The sequence below is a fragment of the Cylas formicarius genome, unplaced genomic scaffold (assembly GCF_029955315.1).
Source record: "Cylas formicarius isolate icCylForm1 unplaced genomic scaffold, icCylForm1.1 PGA_scaffold_3__17_contigs__length_32017465, whole genome shotgun sequence".
Taxonomy (NCBI): Eukaryota; Metazoa; Arthropoda; class Insecta; order Coleoptera; family Brentidae; genus Cylas; species Cylas formicarius.
The window spans coordinates 18,360,830-18,379,907 of record NW_026844326.1 but is presented as its reverse complement, the minus strand read 5'-3'; the positions used below and the strand labels follow the sequence as shown (position 1 = coordinate 18,379,907).

The 19,078-nt window shown below is 33.3% G+C and overlaps 1 protein-coding gene across 2 annotated transcripts in view; it reads left to right on the top strand.

Annotated features, from left to right (window-relative positions):
- Positions 1–19,078, top strand: part of LOC132699188 (suppressor of cytokine signaling 2-like) — a 48,920-nt gene that overhangs the window by 21,757 nt on the left and 8,085 nt on the right. Inside the window, exon 1 of one of the 2 annotated variants that reach the window (XM_060665762.1) lies at positions 18,525–18,810. The exons of the other annotated variant lie outside the window; for it this stretch is intronic. Within the exon in view, the coding sequence (XP_060521745.1) occupies positions 18,796–18,810 (15 nt within the window). The 5' untranslated portion in view covers positions 18,525–18,795. Of the gene's footprint in view, positions 1–18,524; positions 18,811–19,078 lie in introns of those variants that run through there. 2 annotated transcript variants of the gene reach the window in all.

Below are 19,078 nucleotides of genomic sequence, written 5' to 3'. Positions count from 1 at the left end.
TATTATGTTACTCTTGAAGAATTGTTTGAAGTTTTATATGAAACTCATTTATCAATTGGATATGGTTGACGAGACAGAATGAAAAAGGAACTTAACCTTCGCTTTAAAAATATAACAGCACAAGATATTCAAACATTTTTAAAGAATTGTGAAGTGTGCCTTAAAAAAAGGGCGAATGAAAAGAAAGACTTGGTGGTTAAGCCAATGGTGTTTTCTCATTTTAATTCAAGATGTCAAGTAGATTTAATTGACTTACAATCACAGCCAGATGATAAATTTAAATTTATATTGGTATACCTGGACCACTTAACAAAGTTTCTCAAATATCTCAGTTTAGCGTGTGCCCCGAAAATATATTAACGCCAAATGATATTCAAGACAATGCCACCGAATTACCATTACGAACTATTGCAACCAAACAGTCGATAGGTACCGGACAGGGATTTTCTAAATGCCAATGTAAAACAAAATGCACAACAAATAGATGTGCATGCCTTAAAGCAAAAAAATTGTGCAATCCCAAATGCCATGGAAGTTTGAATTGTTCAAACAAATAAAGTGTTTTTCTTATTTATAAATGTGTTTGTGTTTCAAATTATTTTCTTTCTATCTTAGGTGCTTTTGTATTTTTATGTTATAACTAGCTCTAGTGCAATAATCATCGAGTCAGTAATTAATTTAATTATTCGCTAAACTAAATTTTATTTTGAAATTCATCAATTAACGCTTTAACTGCAGTTGGTTATTAACTGCCTGCATTACCTAGTTAATGCATGCAGTTACTAGTTAAAGTGTTCATTTCAATAAAATGGTAAGTGAATATATGCATTGGCTAGTAAATGTATACATTGACTGGAATGTACACTTTGACTGCAACATATATAAGATTGAACGCCAAATAAGCTTTCGAAGGAAGCACCTAAAGAAAATTCTTTAATTAAGGAGAAGCTTAGTTGATAACAACTAGTTTGAGAAGTAAAAAAGATTTATTTTCTGGCATTAACAAATGTTTCTTATACTTATTTTAAAATAGGTTAACTCAGTTTTAAATTAATAACCAAAAAAATGTTTTAACTTAATAGGAATTACCGAACGAGAGTCTAAATTTTTTGTTTCGCTTAAGACAACAGCGCCAGATTCTGAGATTCCCGCGAAAACTGCTTGCCACTTAAACAAATATTTTTTCGCGTTCGCATATAAGTGGCTCCCAAAAATGACATCATTTTCGATTATTAATATCGATTATTTAAAATGTTTCGCCACGCGCTTCACATACTAATATAAAACGAGGCTTCTTCACTTGAGGAATAAAATATAAAACGTATATTCGTACTAGATAAATGTCTGCTTAAAAAAATATCCAAAAATTTTCTAACTTCTAAATTTGGATACAGAGTATTTAATTTTTAAATTACTATTTTACTTGAAAAAAACTACCTGAATAAGCAGCTGAATTGAAATGTCTTAGCAAAGGCTTTTGTAAAAATTTGCTGATATGTGTGTCGCGAAAAATAATTTTGACATTTTCCCTATCATTAATATGATTAATCGATAAATATTGATTGTAAGTTCACTAGATATATCCACTTTGGTTGTCGTAGTATCCTCGCGTAACAGTTTGGATAATTTGTCAAGGAAATTCCTTTCTATTGCGGTTTATTGAAAACGGTTACGCCTTTTTCGGATATTTTTACCATACGTCACATAAGAGGCGGGTCAATGAAATTGACCATATACGAGTAAATCAAGGACACCCGAGCCCTCGTCATTGCTGTTTTGCATCTGCTGTCGCAATTAACATAAGTAAGGTCAGTTTTCCGATGACAAATTTTAGGAATTATCGCTATTTATAGCCGTTGCTTAGAATAATTTGCGTAGGCATGTTGCTACCTATAATGAACAAATGTTGGTTCTGGAAAAGTAAATAGGTTATTTGACAGTTTCCTGGAAAGGACCACGGATTGTGGGTTTTTTAATGTTTTATTTTAATTTTCGAAAAAAAAAACAAATCAAAATCGAAATTTTACAAAAGTTGCGAATATTCTACCCTTGGGACAGATAATTATGGGTTGACGACACAACCGGAAAAAATAAAGAAGAATGTAAATTAGAGAATGGAAGTTTCTTGTTTAATTAATTTATTTACCGATATAATTCTTATTGAAATCATCTACAAACTATTAGCCTTTTCTAACTTTTCTATTCTATTTCTAAAAATATTGGTGGGCGTATTTACTCAAATATGTAGATTTAACAATTTTTTTTATTTCTTGAAAAAGGGTAATTCAAATTTTCGCTTTTCTGACCAATAAATTAATAAGTAACGAATACGAAATTACTATTATTGTGTTATTTATTTATTTCTAAATAAATAACACGGACAAAAAAAAATTAAAGAAAAAAATTCTCATACACTACCCAACTCTCTCAAAATAAAATTTGACTCACAAAATCGATATATATATATATATATATATATATATATATATATATATATATATATATATATATATATATATATATATATATATATATATATATATATATATATATATATATATATATATATATATATTCTCACGTATTGATTCACGGATGGAAAAATGTGATGACACTATATTCCGGGATATCATCTGTTCGCTCGTTGAACTCCGACTGGAATCCTGCATCCGACTGGAATCCTGCAACACTCGAAGTGTTTTCGGAGCGCGAGCATTGAAGATGCCAAGTGAGATTTTGGCGAAACGTCTGCAGGATTCCAGTCGGAGTTCAACGAGCGAACGGATGATATCCCGGAATATAGTGTCATCATATATATATATATATATATATATATATATATATATATATATATATATATATATATATATATATATATATATATATATATATATATATATATATATATATATATATATATATATATATATATATATATATGATGACACTATATTCCGGGATATCATCCGTTCGCTCGTTGAACTCCGACTGGAATCCTGCAAATCTTGCATCGAAAACACTTCGAACACGAGTGTTCGAAGTGTTTTCGGAGCGCGAACATTGAAGATGCCAAGTGAGATTTTGGCGAAACGTCTGCAGGATTCCAGTCGGATGCAAGATTTGCAGGATTCCAGTCGGAGTTCAACGAGCGAACGGATGATATCCCGGAATATAGTGTCATCACATTTTTCCATCCGTGAATCAATACGTGAGAATATATATATATATATATATATATATATATATATATATATATATATATATATATATATATATATGATGACACTATATTCCGGGATATCATCCGTTCGCTCGTTGAACTCCGACTGGAATCCTGCATCCGACTGGAATCCTGCATCCGACTGGAATCCTGCAAATCTTGCATCCGACTGGAATCCTGCAGACGTTTCGCCAAAATCTCACTTGGCATCTTCAATGCTCGCGCTCCGAAAACACTTCGAACACTCAGTGTTCGAAGTGTTTTCGGAGCGCGAGCATTGAAGATGCCAAGTGAGATGTTGGCGAAACGTCTGCAGGATTCCAGTCGGATGCAAGATTTGCAGGATTCCAGTCGGATGCAGGATTCCAGTCGGAGTTCAACGAGCGAACGGATGATATCCCGGAATATAGTGTCATCACATTTTTCCATCCGTGAATCAATACGTGAGAATATATATATATATATATATATATATATATATATATATATATATATATATATATATATATATATATATATATATATATATATATATATATATATATATATATATATATATATATATATATATATATATATATATATATATATATATATATATATATATATATATATATATATATATATATATATATATATATATATATATATATATATATATATATATATATATATATATATACATATATATATAGATGCGGGGGGTCCACCTATTGTGAAACAGATCTATGAGAAAAAAGTCTGGGAACCTCTGATTTAAAGTGCGCGCCTACTAATTACAGATGAAAGTTCGACCTTTCAATAATATAATTATAAAAGTGTCAATTTAATATAATTAGTGTATATTGGATTTTATTCAGTTCTTCAAACATTCTCTCGTTTCCAATGTTGGGATTATGGATTTTCCTTATACACCCACAAGTTATTATATGCGTCGTAAAAACATTTTTGCATTTGACACTAACGAAGGCTAAAAAGTATCATTTATTGTTTCAAATTTTAAAAAAACAACCATTAAAGAAAACACCAACCTAATCATGCCCATCTTGCTCGAAAAAATTGCATCGTGTCTACAATTAAAAAATTGCGACTTATAAATACATGCAGTTTTAACAGCAATTTTGATCTGCTAAAAATACATGCAGAAATACATTTAGAAATGGTATCTTGTCTACCGGCGTTAAGAATCACATAGAGATGGCTGAGAGCAGGATTTATCGAAAAATATTACTGAACACGTGTGAAACGTACGATAATAATTACTGATAACACCGGTTCTAGCGAAACGAAAATTTGCATTTTACAAATGAGGCGATCGCTCCTCCGTTCTCGGAAACATCGACGTTTTTTTCTCAAAATGAAACGCACTGCAAACATACAAAGCAACTAAATTGTACATTGTTTGGGTCTCGATAATAAAGCAGTACAGAAAGGGCGTTTCGAGGTTAACTGTAGAACTGCCGCGTCATTGTTAAAGCTTCGGAGCCGGCCCGTCTACCAGGGATGCTGTGAGTGTTGGAAAAACTCTCAAACCTGTCTTAACATGATGACTAACGTCGCTTTCTCAATGCTTGCACCCGCGCTGTGAAGGCGCACAGTGTGTTTTAAACGTTCCTTTTTTTTTAATCGGAAAATTGTATTTAAATTTCTGTTCGTTGAAATTGACCATATATATTTTATACCAAAAGAATAAAAGACTATTTTGTGACAATAAAAAAATAAACCGTTAAAAAAGTAAACATATTTCTACTCCCTACTCTAAAGTACTCAATTGTGCGTCAGTTTAGTTATCCACAGTACTTTAGTCACGGGCTTGTGAATGATCGGATTTTTAAATTTCGCACTGTTTTGCAATCATTTACCCAAAAATTAGAACTCATCACACGAGATAGACGTACTTATTAAATTTAGCAATAGTTTCGTTGTTAAGTGGAATCAACTAATAATTATTTTTAATTAAGTTTTTCTTGTGGTCCCTAGTTTATTTATCTTAGAAAATATTCTCTGTGATGGCACTTCGTACCGTGCTAACACAATAAAAGTTCCTACTAATAATTTTAACTTTTGATATTCACTATCTTCCTTTTTCTTCAAAAAAAGTAAGCTTAACTTGTTAAAATGTCACTTTTATCACTTTAAATCAGAGGTTCCCAGACTTTTTTCTCATAGACCTGTTTCACAATAGGTGGACCCCCCGCAACTACATTTCTACCATATTTCCAAAACTCGAGAAAAACTAAGACTGTCTGGAGATCGGACGGCTAGAAGATTTAAACTTTCAACATTTCATCACAGGTTCATATGAAATTCTAAGGTAACTCTGGCATTTTTCAAGGTTTGTTCTTTGTATGATAAATATATCTCCCAGATTAATAGTCGGCTTCCGTTTACGATTATCAATGATTATATAATAATAATAATAATAATAATAATAATAATAATAATAATAATAATAATTATATATATATATATATATATATATATATATATATATATATATATATATATATATATATATATATATATATATATATATATATATATATATATATATATATATATATATATATATATATATATATATATATATATATATGATGACACTATATTCCGGGATATCATCCGTTCGCTTGTTGAACTGCGACTGGAATCCTGCAGACGTTTCCCCAAAATCTCACTTGGCATCTTCAATGCTCGCGCTCCGAAGCGCCAAGTGAGATTTTGGTAAATTAATTCGTTCTTGGACGTGAGATACATTTCTGTTTTCAACCGATTGTTTTAATTGCGTCCAAAGATATAAATTAAATATCCGTAGCAGGATTATTGCTTTGATATTTACCACTTAAAACGAAAACATGATTTTCGACATTTGTTTTTAACGAACACTTAAAGCAGTTGCAAAATATTACCAACGCGTGACAACCAACACGAAAGTTGGCATTTTTTGAAATAAAATTATCCATGATGTCTCAAAAAACGCCAACACTCGGTCTGATTTTCAATAAAAATAAATATATATTGTTTTAAATAAACAATATTTTGTAAAATTTCCAATTTATTTATTATTATTATATTTAGTATTATTATTAATAGCGTGAATTAAGTTCCAAAAAAGGGTTAACAAGCAATCCATTTTTTTAACACTCGGTAAGTGTACTTAGTAAGCAAAGTTATGATACTCTTTATAGTGGTGGAATAAATGATAAAAACTAGTAAAACCCATCACGGGGATAATGATAATGGTTTGTGTCTATAAAATTGTTATTTTGGAAAGTCATAAATATAATAGTGACAAAAAAAAGAAAAAACAATAAACACTTATGCAAACCAAATTAAAAAGCACTTTTTTATTTTTCCTTATTTATTAATATATTTATCTTCATTATTTTAATATTTACAAGAAACCAGCTGGCGCTTGAAATATATATATATGTATATAGCACATACAGGCTGTAGTGCGTATGCGTAATGATTCAAAAAAAACTAGCATTTGGATTTACGACCCGTCTTCCCGAAACGTTTATCTAATAATGATAAAACCGAGAGTGTCCCTTCTTGCCTTTGGTATTGAATGCTCGGTGGTTTAAAATCAATATTCTATTTCGAAAAATGAAATACTTAACTGCGTCGAATATTATATCTATTGTACACCGATGTTTCCAGGAAACGAAAATCAATGTTTAAGACACAATTCCATTTTTAACCATTTGCCGAAATAATCAATATCTTCACTAAATAATATATATAGTTTCGGAAAACTTTTTATCCCAGAGTAACCACACAATTTTTATCACGGTTTCACTCTCCAAACAAATTATTATCTATTTGTTTAACCCAATGCTGGCGCGTGTGGATTCGGATGACTTTTATCTATTATACGAAACCACATGTTTTGATGAAACCTGATGTACGGCATTGGCCTAGAACAATGAAAAGTTTTCCTATATAAGTAAATGACAAATATTTAAACGTACGTAGACATCATTTCCCTGGGTCTAGGGTCATCGTCGAGAAATACATCTGTCTTGAGGGACGAAGATTGGTTTTGTGAAGAGGACTCGCCTATCTACCTGCTTTCATCCCATTTTTCGTAATTCTTAGTATGCTCTTCGCCTGTCGTACTAGCGCAGGTGTGTTCCTGTATGTTGTTTAGACGGTTTGCGGTGTTGCCCATTTGACGAAAGTTTCGAATGACCAGTAACGTAATTCTAAGGTTCTTGGACTAATGCGACAATTCCTAGAGATTTTGGGTTATTGGTGTCACAAATAGTTAACATTCAAAAGCACTCAAACTGTCAACTTTGTTGTTTTGACAGTTATCTAAGACACAACAATTGTCTAAAGTGTGTAGAATAAGCTTCTACGGATCATCATCATCTTGAGTTATCAAAATATCCAGAGTATCTAGTAAACACTGACACAAATTTTGTAGAATTATGGAGAACTAATATTATATATCAGGGAAGGAGTGAGCTGCGTAACACATCAACAACTATACAAGTAATTTATTGTATTTGCACATTTAAATGTTTTAATTCTAATATTCACGAATTTTGCGCGATTTCAGCTATCCACAATAATTGTAGACGTTTGTATCACTAGTAGTTTTGTTTCAGACCCACATTTTGCCTTTTCCTGTTGAGACATTTTTATTATGGAACCACATCCTTTTAGTTTAACATAAGACAGTTGGCGAATATTTTTCTACCAAGAAAAAAAAAGTCGAAGCAATAGATTCAATGGGCCAAACAATCTGTCAACGCTGTAAGAGGCGAACCCACGGATGCATAAAATGTCACACATAGCAGCCCCCCTTGGGTTCTTCTTGGCGTACATTTTCGCTTCTCAGAAGTCTGACTGCCGCCATATTCGCGGAAAACAAAATTCTACCTACGTCGACTCGTTTTTCATTCTTCCTTTTCTTATCCGTGGCGACGTTGCCAGTTGGCCTACGTTTCGGCACAAAATCGCGTTCGAAACGAATTGCGTTTTGTTGAAAATAAACTAACAGTGACAACGTCCGACGTATTTTCAACGCAATGTGCCAGCTGCAACCTGTTGATAAGAATTTCTTTCGCGGAAAGCGTAGGAAGTCAGATATAAATTTGAAACGGAATCTATTAAAGAAAAATTAACATTTTTATTTTAAATTTCAAATGAGGAAATGCTTGCTCGGTTCTATTTTATTTATCCCGCCTTGGAGTGGTGGTAAAATATCGCATATTTTTTTAAAAAAGAGCTAAGCCAATTTTTTTTTATGAACCATACCGATTATTTTCCAATGGGTTGCTCATGGAACTTCGATTTATTACAAAAAAGCACCTTGCTTTTTTTGTACAGTCTTATGTTTGGTTCCATGTTTATTCAACAACAACCAAGTAAATACAGCTGTTCGAAGTAAATTTGATTACAAGGCGTTGATAAATGGTTGATTCCGTTCCGAAATTTTTAAGATTTTAAAAACTAGATTTTAATTTTTTTTATGCATATTATTCATCCATTTTATTGTAAAAATAAAAGCCTAAAATGATTTTACTACAACTTCAAAGCATGAAGGACGAGAAACAAATTTCAAATTTTCCGTTATACAGTACTGACAAAATAAATTTGAGTTTTAAAATCATATAAACTCTTTGCCCTATTTCATCAATTCCATGTTTGTAAACAGCACTCAGATAACGTACTTTCAACATGATTCACTAGCCGTTTCATAAATTTCAAGGTAGATGGCACTCGAGTCATATAAATCAAAATTCAAAAATTCATTAAATTTTAAAGACAAAAGTTACTGAACTGGAATTCAATGTTAACTTAAAACATTAACCAAAAAAGAGAACTCTCACTCGAGTCATATAAATCAAAATTCAAAAATTCATTAAATTTTAAAGACAAAAGTTACTGAACTGGAATTCAATGTTAACTTAAAACATTAACCAAAAAAGAGAACATTTTTTTTAGTTGAATCATAGAAATAAGAATGAGAATAAGAAAAAAGAATGGACGTGGACACGGTACTGATATTTAGCTAATATATTGTAGATTTTCTATGAATAAAAAAAGTTAATTATTAGACTATTAATTAACCACCAGTGAGAACAAACAATACAAGACGTAAAAATCGCAGTTTAAATAGAATCACCCAAATATTTATGTAATATTAAAGTATCTATTAAAGGACCTTTCAAGAGGTTGTCATGAAAACAACTATAAACAAGAAACAATGGCAAAAACTTAAACCAGAAATGTCCCCAATCTGGTTTCTCATAAGGTTTACATCACATACTCGTTTTTCTCAAACGCCTTAATTGTTTTGTAATATGTATGTAATAAATAATGTAAATGCCGAGAAGTTTGTTAGAACCATAGCCTTAAGAGACTCGGATATGCCGGACACCTTACGTTTTTTTTTTTGTTCAAACATTTACTTTTTATCACGTTTAAGTATTATTATACAAAAAAAATTAACATATTATTATTTATTATTATTATTATTATTATTAACATTTGAACAATTGAAGAAGCGTTTCACAAATTTGGATCATTATTAAACAATTATTTTCGAATTATATTTAAAAAATGACCATGTCTTTTGAAAATAAAATGTAAGTAAAGTCTATAGAAAAAGTAAAAAAAAACAATTTGGAGGATTGCGATAGAAAAAAGCATATTCAAAATTGCGTCTAGCTGGATTAGCGAAATACCATATATGTATCATAATTCTATTATCTATAGAGGCAATTTGAATTAAGTGATACACGTAAAAAATGTTGGTTTATTGAGGTTTTCCGCTAGGTCGGTAAAATTATTGTGACTAAGAATGGAATCAGTAGGTGTAACGTCGTAAAATCCAAAGTTTCCGGGTATTAAACGTATTATTTATGCTGTCCTGTTTCGGAAAGTTGGCTTATTCAGTTTCTGGATACTTAAAATAGTTGCCTCTACTCCTGTTCTTTTTTTTTTAATACGATTTCCGAGATGTTAGAACGACACAATATGAAACATTATTTAATTAGCTGTTAGAATAAAGTACTAAATAGTTAAGTGTCAGTTAACGGTCTCATTGCCTTGTAAAATATATTTCTAAGCATTAAACAATTACTTATTAATTTGCTTATCTACCTTATAAGGTTGCCGCCACAAGGTTAGGTTAAATCAGATTAGGATAAAATAGGTTATGATAGCAACTATGGTTGAAGTTCATCTGTTGTAATTATATATTACAATAAAGTAATTTTTATTTTCAGCATCTGGACGCAAACAACGATCTTACTTTTTTTTTCAAAAAATTGACATTTAATCTTTGAAATACATATCTTTCTTCGAGGCAATGCTGTTTAAAACGCGGTGCTGACACTTTATGTACATACATGTTTTTAGTGAAAAGTTTTAAATTTCCAATTACCATAAAAAAAAATTACAATTTATTTACGAAACAACAACGAAAATGTTATAAAAGGTGAGCTAAGTAGAATTGATAAAGAAAATCTATTCCTGTAAACCATACTATTGGAATTTGTGGACTAGAACGGACTAAGAATAGGTAGATCTAATTAAAAGTTAATTACGAGTACTATTGAATTTTGTTGTAATTGATGAAAAGACAGCTCCGCGCTACGTGCTACACTGCTACTGCTTCGAAAAAGCCGCTTCGTGTTTTAGAGGAACGCATTGTTTTTCTATCGTACTCCTACCGACCACTATGGAACATTCGCAAAATGAATGTAAATGCAAATAAGCGCCGTCCGAACTTCCAAGCCACGTTAAAATTTGGTAAATACGAAAATTTGTAGCGGTAATTGCAATTCCCAACTACATTTTTCAAATATCTCGCGCACCCTTTGTGAAAGACGAATTCCATAAGTTCAAAAATTGTAGCTTTCGGTCCAGTTTATGACACCGTTTAAACCAAATTATCCCATCTTTTTACGTTTTTCATTTACGACCAATAATTTACCCATAAAAACGGAAATTCTCAGGATTTTTTAAAATTTTTGCCGAAAAACAACACACCATCCATCCATCAGTAGCACTACAACTCTGGGTGGGTCTTGGCTGCATTTACAATTCGCCTCCATTCCTGACGGTCTTCTGTCATTTGAGGTTGGTACGTGTATCCCATTGTCCTGAGATCTGATATTATATTATCTTGCCATCTCAAACGAGGTCTGCCTAGAGGTCTTCTCCCAGCTGTATTGTCGCTCCAGACTAGCTTTGTAATTCTATTTTCTGGACTACGTTCTATGAGTCCAAGCCATCTTAGTCGTCTGAATTTAGTCTCCAGGACAATGTCCACTTCCTGATATATGTCTCTCAGTTCATTGTTGTTTCTTTGTCTGTAGTTTCCCATTTCAGTATATTTTACAGTGCCAAAGATTATTCTGAGGATTTTTCTTTCAAAACACCTCAGTTTTCTCTCGTTTTGCTTCGTCATTGTCCAGCTTTCGCACCCATACATTAGTATCGGTCTTAGTATGGTGTTATAGATTTTAATTTTGGTCTTTCGCAATACCACTTTAGATTTAAGGACTCCAGAAAGAGCAAACAGACATCGGTGTACGCTCTGGATTCGGCTTTCTAGTTCTTCTGTTATGCTGTTGTCCTCTGTTTTCGTCACTCCTAAATACTCTTTCGAAATACACGCTGTATGTAATCCGAATTAGGTTAGGGTCAATGACGTCATCGCGACTGGACGCGGAAGGATTATTCATTATTATATTTTTATATATTATAATCATATTGATTTTTCCAAATATTTCGAGCAGCGTATGTGAGAGACGATGATGCAGCCTATAATATCGTTTGAACCAATTAGCTATATTTTTTAAATATTTTGATTTGTGGCAAATAATTTTCTCTGTAAAAGAACAACAGGGTCTTTTAGATTTTTGAAATAAAAGTTATAATACCAGATCATCTGTGCCTGCTGATTAAAGAATTTTTCCGATCGGGCTAATGGTTTTTGAGATTTTTTTTCTGAGAGACAAAAAAACCCAACAAAAATTTTCAAAAAAAATAAATATGTAAAATTTGTTACATTTCTTAATATAGCACAGAATATCTTGAACACCCTGTACAATAGGTGAAAACCTTAAATACAGCTTTAGATGTCCCTACGGGCTATATAACCATGTAAACGGATCTGACAATTGAAAAACAGTCTTTTAATTTTGCTCAATTACCATTATAAGGGGACCCCAACATTCAGTTTTTTGCAAATACCAGGCAGGTTTATAGCACTTGATCTGGTGGTTCTTTCGTACAATATTTTTTTCGATTACATAAACATTTTTGGCGAACTAATTTTTTTCTTGAACCCTAGCAAACGCAATTTTCAATTTTTTTAAAATAATTCCCGACCCCCCAGCGCCCCATTTTCAATAGGTTCAATATGAAGCCGATGCTTTAAATTTCGTACACGTGGTTTCATAGCAATGTCCAAAAAACCAGTCGAACATCGAAAAAAAATGGCCACCGTAGTACGAACGCGACTATTTTTACATATATTGTGCATTCCGTAGACTGTTAAAAAGGAGCAAAATTTGAATCATCTAACTCAAACTGTTCGGAGGTTATCGTCGATAAAGTTCGGTAAGAGAGAAAAGGATTTTTTTCCGACGCTGATCATTTCTGTACAAATGGCGGCACCGTAGGATCTTCCGTTAACGAGATCTCGAGTTTAGTGAGGAGCGAGAATGCTTTAGAAAAGAATCAATTTTACGAAAGTAACAAAAAACTAAAAGTCGTGAGCCCTATACAAATATGATTCCAGATGTAAATGCCATTCTTCGTTCCTTATTCCAAACTAAGCTTAGCCACTCGGAGGATGCTCTTGCAGTGCGGATATTATTTCGAAGTCCCTCTGTAATAAGTTAAAACTCCTTCATGCTATAAGTGTAATATATTGATTTGTGGACTCGAGCGGACTAGGGAGGGAAGTTAATTGCGATTGTTGTAATAGAGGGACGAACTAAAATTTCACGATGGCAATAAGGCCAGATTTAGATATCTGCCAGAACAGCTAAACTTTACACAACCCAACTACAGCAAAGCTGTTTTCCGGGGCTTATGGCGGCAAGCGTTTATCCCCTGCAAAAAGCGTCATGCATTAACCAGAAAACTAAGCCACTCGGTGGATGGTTCTGCAGTGCAGACACTACTCATATCAGTGACTTATCGAGTATTCGGGTGTGATAAAGCGCAGCGGAAAGAGTTTACACTGTAACTTCTGCAATAAATTAGAACTCCGTCAGACTGTACACTATAATTTCTTTGCGGTTAACTTTTTGATGTGATTATGGAGTTTTTGGTCGCCAACAGGACTGTTTTCGACGTAATCAATCGAAAACGTCATTACTGACTAGGACGAGTCGTTTAGTCGATTTACACGCGGAAATTAGGAGCACGCAGAACTATCGTAAACATATCAGTATTTATAGCGCGTTTCCGCTATTTTTAAAAATACTTGTTTTCGTCGACATTATACGAAGAATGAATTAAAACGTATATTTACCGTGCCGTTTCTGGCATCGTGCCAGCCGTCTACGAATCGGAACATTTTTAGAGCTTTCGGCGCATAGCAATGGAACCTGATGTCACCGAAATCGATTGTTTTGTTGTCACGAAACTGGGAAAGACGCGAGATCGGTGGCGTCATTGGTCATAGCCTACCGCCTCTCGAATTCCAGACGCCACTGCGTCGGTTTTGTGTAAATCACGACAGATGTCGCTATGGAGCGCGCACATTACGTAGAAACGAATTCCTGGTGACGTCCTTTGCAATATCATTACTGGGAATCGTAAATAAGTTTTCAAACAGATAAATGAAATTTTGAAAAACGAGTTAACTAAGGAAATAAAAATGTTTTAAGTATATTCACGTTAATTATTAAAAAATGTCTTAATTTTGTTCTCTCGAGGCCCAAATTTAATCATTTGATTTTGACAGTTTTTGTTAATTTGAGGTTAAACATTGAATATCCAAAACATATCAAATTAAATAAAAGGCACCCCGAATTTCCAAATACGGTTTTGTATTTAGTTAATTGCAGTCTATAATTATTAGTTTTCTTTAAAAAATCTAAAAATAACTGGAAACGAATTAAGCAAACTATGTTTGCTATCGTGTTTTATACTGTTAAATTCTGTCTTACAAGAAATTCATTTAATACCGACAGAGATTAAAGCAATATACTATAATATTATATATATATGTATATATATACATATATATATATATATATATATATATATATATATATATATATATATATATATATATATATATATATATATATATATATATATATATATATATATATATATATATATGTATATATATACATATATATATAATATTATAGTATATTGCTTTAATCTCTGTCGGTATTAAATGAATTTCTTGTAAGACAGAATTTAACAGTATAAAACACGATAGCAAACATAGTTTGCTTAATTCGTTTCCAGTTATTTTTAGATTTTTTAAAGAAAACTAATAATTATAGACTGCAATTAACTAAATACAAAACCGTATTTGGAAATTCGGGGTGCCTTTTATTTAATTTGATATGTTTTGGATATTCAATGTTTAACCTCAAATTAACAAAAACTGTCAAAATCAAATGATTAAATTTGGGCCTCGAGAGAACAAAATTAAGACATTTTTTAATAATTAACGTGAATATACTTAAAACATTTTTATTTCCTTAGTTAACTCGTTTTTCAAAATTTCATTTATCTGTTTGAAAACTTATTTACGATTCCCAGTAATGATATTGCAAAGGACGTCACCAGGAATTCGTTTCTACGTAATGTGCGCGCTCCATAGCGACATCTGTCGTGATTTACACAAAACCGACGCAGTGGCGTCTGGAATTCGAGAGGCGGTAGGCTATGACCAATGACGCCACCGATCTCGCGTCTTTCCCAGTTTCGTGACAACAAAACAATCGATTTCGGTGACATCAGGTTCCATTGCTATGCGCCGAAAGCTCTAAAAATGTTCCGATTCGTAGACGGCTGGCACGATGCCAGAAACGGCACGGTAAATATACGTTTTAATTCATTCTTCGTATAATGTCGACGAAAACAAGTATTTTTAAAAATAGCGGAAACGCGCTATAAATACTGATATGTTTACGATAGTTCTGCGTGCTCCTAATTTCCGCGTGTAAATCGACTAAACGACTCGTCCTAGTCAGTAATGACGTTTTCGATTGATTACGTCGAAAACAGTCCTGTTGGCGACCAAAAACTCCATAATCACATCAAAAAGTTAACCGCAAAGAAATTATAGTGTACAGTCTGACGGAGTTCTAATTTATTGCAGAAGTTACAGTGTAAACTCTTTCCGCTGCGCTTTATCACACCCGAATACTCGATAAGTCACTGATATGAGTAGTGTCTGCACTGCAGAACCATCCACCGAGTGGCTTAGTTTTCTGGTTAATGCATGACGCTTTTTGCAGGGGATAAACGCTTGCCGCCATAAGCCCCGGAAAACAGCTTTGCTGTAGTTGGGTTGTGTAAAGTTTAGCTGTTCTGGCAGATATCTAAATCTGGCCTTATTGCCATCGTGAAATTTTAGTTCGTCCCTCTATTACAACAATCGCAATTAACTTCCCTCCCTAGTCCGCTCGAGTCCACAAATCAATATATTACACTTATAGCATGAAGGAGTTTTAACTTATTACAGAGGGACTTCGAAATAATATCCGCACTGCAAGAGCATCCTCCGAGTGGCTAAGCTTAGTTTGGAATAAGGAACGAAGAATGGCATTTACATCTGGAATCATATTTGTATAGGGCTCACGACTTTTAGTTTTTTGTTACTTTCGTAAAATTGATTCTTTTCTAAAGCATTCTCGCTCCTCACTAAACTCGAGATCTCGTTAACGGAAGATCCTACGGTGCCGCCATTTGTACAGAAATGATCAGCGTCGGAAAAAAATCCTTTTCTCTCTTACCGAACTTTATCGACGATAACCTCCGAACAGTTTGAGTTAGATGATTCAAATTTTGCTCCTTTTTAACAGTCTACGGAATGCACAATATATGTAAAAATAGTCGCGTTCGTACTACGGTGGCCATTTTTTTTCGATGTTCGACTGGTTTTTTGGACATTGCTATGAAACCACGTGTACGAAATTTAAAGCATCGGCTTCATATTGAACCTATTGAAAATGGGGCGCTGGGGGGTCGGGAATTATTTTAAAAAAATTGAAAATTGCGTTTGCTAGGGTTCAAGAAAAAAATTAGTTCGCCAAAAATGTTTATGTAATCGAAAAAAATATTGTACGAAAGAACCACCAGATCAAGTGCTATAAACCTGCCTGGTATTTGCAAAAAACTGAATGTTGGGGTCCCCTTATAATGGTAATTGAGCAAAATTAAAAGACTGTTTTTCAATTGTCAGATCCGTTTACATGGTTATATAGCCCGTAGGGACATCTAAAGCTGTATTTAAGGTTTTCACCTATTGTACAGGGTGTTCAAGATATTCTGTGCTATATTAAGAAATGTAACAAATTTTACATATATATATATATATATATATATATATATATATATATATATATATATATATATATATATATATATATATATATATATATATATATATATATATATGTCAACACTGCAAAATTTATCTTATCGTTTTACTGAATAAATTGATGATAATCACGAAAAATAATTAATTCTCCAGAAACATGCCGGTTAATGAAGCGGCGCATCGAAATTTTGCTTCCAGAAACGAACCGCGTGCGTATTCACATCTATTTCGGCTTAATCGGTGTAATGGCTTCTTCGAAAAATTTCCCAATGCTGCGTTGCCGCATATTTAGATTTTTTTAAGTCATTCGATCCGCAAAAATCGCTAGACAATGCCACACAAGAATCCAGAAAAATATTTTTTTTTTGTTAACAAATAAGCGAAATTTAAGGACAAAGGTTTTTCCTTTAATTTAATTAATACAAAATCCAATAACCTAATCAACGGTAATACGATCAAATATGAACAGATTAAAAAAGACCATTTTGTAAATAATTCATCGCGGCACAAGAGTGCCATGAAGCGCCACGAAGTACTTAGGAAAAGTAAGGAAAGAGGAAGGTAACGCGATGACTCGGAGCTTAGAGTGTCCCTTGTGCTCTTCCTTCGGACATGCAAAGGAAGGCAACAACAATACTTAGTAGAATGACACAAAATACTGGAGACATCAATTATTAATTTAGATTATGATGATTAATAATTTTATTCAAGATTTTGAAAAAGCTCTATGACTTCCCTATCTAATGGCATTTAGATGTCCGAGACCAGTCGGTATATCAGGGAACAATAGACCCGTTAAACTTTTTCAAATGATTTATTAACTGCATGGGTAGATAGTTATTGAATCTTAATACTCATTATCATCATCAATAAAGCAGCCATAGCGTCCACCGCTGGACCTTCGTTAATATTTTTCAGTTTTAGCGTTAAATAACAAAAATTCAGCATCGCACCGATGAAAATGCAAACGTTTAAGCTGGATAGAGTTGTTCATTGAAGGATTTGAGGATCTGTTGTGACTCCTTCCAAAATTATAGTTCCTTATTTGTGGTCTTCTCTCGGATCAGATTCTATAGTTTAACACCGGCATCATTCGAACGTATCCGTTTACCCTCACTAGGCTTTAGAAGCCTTTTTAGTCTGCAATGACCAGTCAATAGAATCATCCTCACAGCGTCCCTTTCGTGACATAAATTTTTTGGCTTGTCTTTGTCTCGACATGTCTGTTTTGTTCTGGCTGCAACTTTTGATGGCTGTTTTGGCAATAGGCTATGGCGTCAGCGTTTTCATTCGTACATCCTGACTAACCAAAACTAACTTGCATGTCATTGAATAGCACTGCACTATATTTGTAATATTTTTCGAAAACTAACGAAAAAAACGTCCATGGATCTCGGAAAAATCCAATGTACTCACGAGTACTAATACGAAAATGTTTAAATTAAAGCTAAAAGTTTGCGTGCCGCTGATATTTCCGCCTGTAATAGATTGCGTTCGCGAAGGTGCACACACGAATCAAAAGGTGAAAGAACGTCCGTAACGTATACTTCCGACCCGAAAGAGACCCAGACTCACCGACTACCTCGGTCATAAATTACGCCACGTGAGAAAGCTTCGAGAACAGCGGCAACGCCGAACATCTCCGAAGTGAGTCGGGACCGAAGGACCAGTCGTTTACCTAAACCGAAATACCGAGAAATTCTTATTATAAACTGGCTTTTAAGTATCGGGGAACGTTTCACGACTTTCTCATTTCAAAGTTGCGTTCCGTGGCGTTCGGAAAAGATCGTCGAGAGTCGAAAGCAAAATCAGCATGGTGCTGGTGACGACGCCAGTCAGTCAGTCACTCGGTGCTCGGCGACGGTAGAGTTGATTTGTACGCGCGTTGGCTGGTGATGCGATCGGCTACCGACGCGTTATTCGTTTCATGGAGCGACAATTCGCTGGACTTTTGTTTTTAGTGTTCCTGTTTTTAAAAGTGATCTGTTTTCTGTGATATTAGTTTTATTGTTTTTGGTTGTCCGTTATGTCATTGATTCAGGTGAGTTCTAGGTGTCTTTGGTATCCAATACTGATCAAAACTCATCGGATATAGGTGCTGGGGTTTTAATACGTACTTCATTATTCTTCCCAGCCAGCTGGCACAGTGATAGCATTCCCCAAGTCTGTAAAAGTCAGAGTTTTTCATTTTTGCACTAAAAGTCAGCATTTTTTTATTATTTTATGAGTAGACATGCTTTTCATTTGAATATACAATCTTTGCAAAATTGCTAACTTTTTTAGAACTTTCGCCACTGTAATGGAAAAGC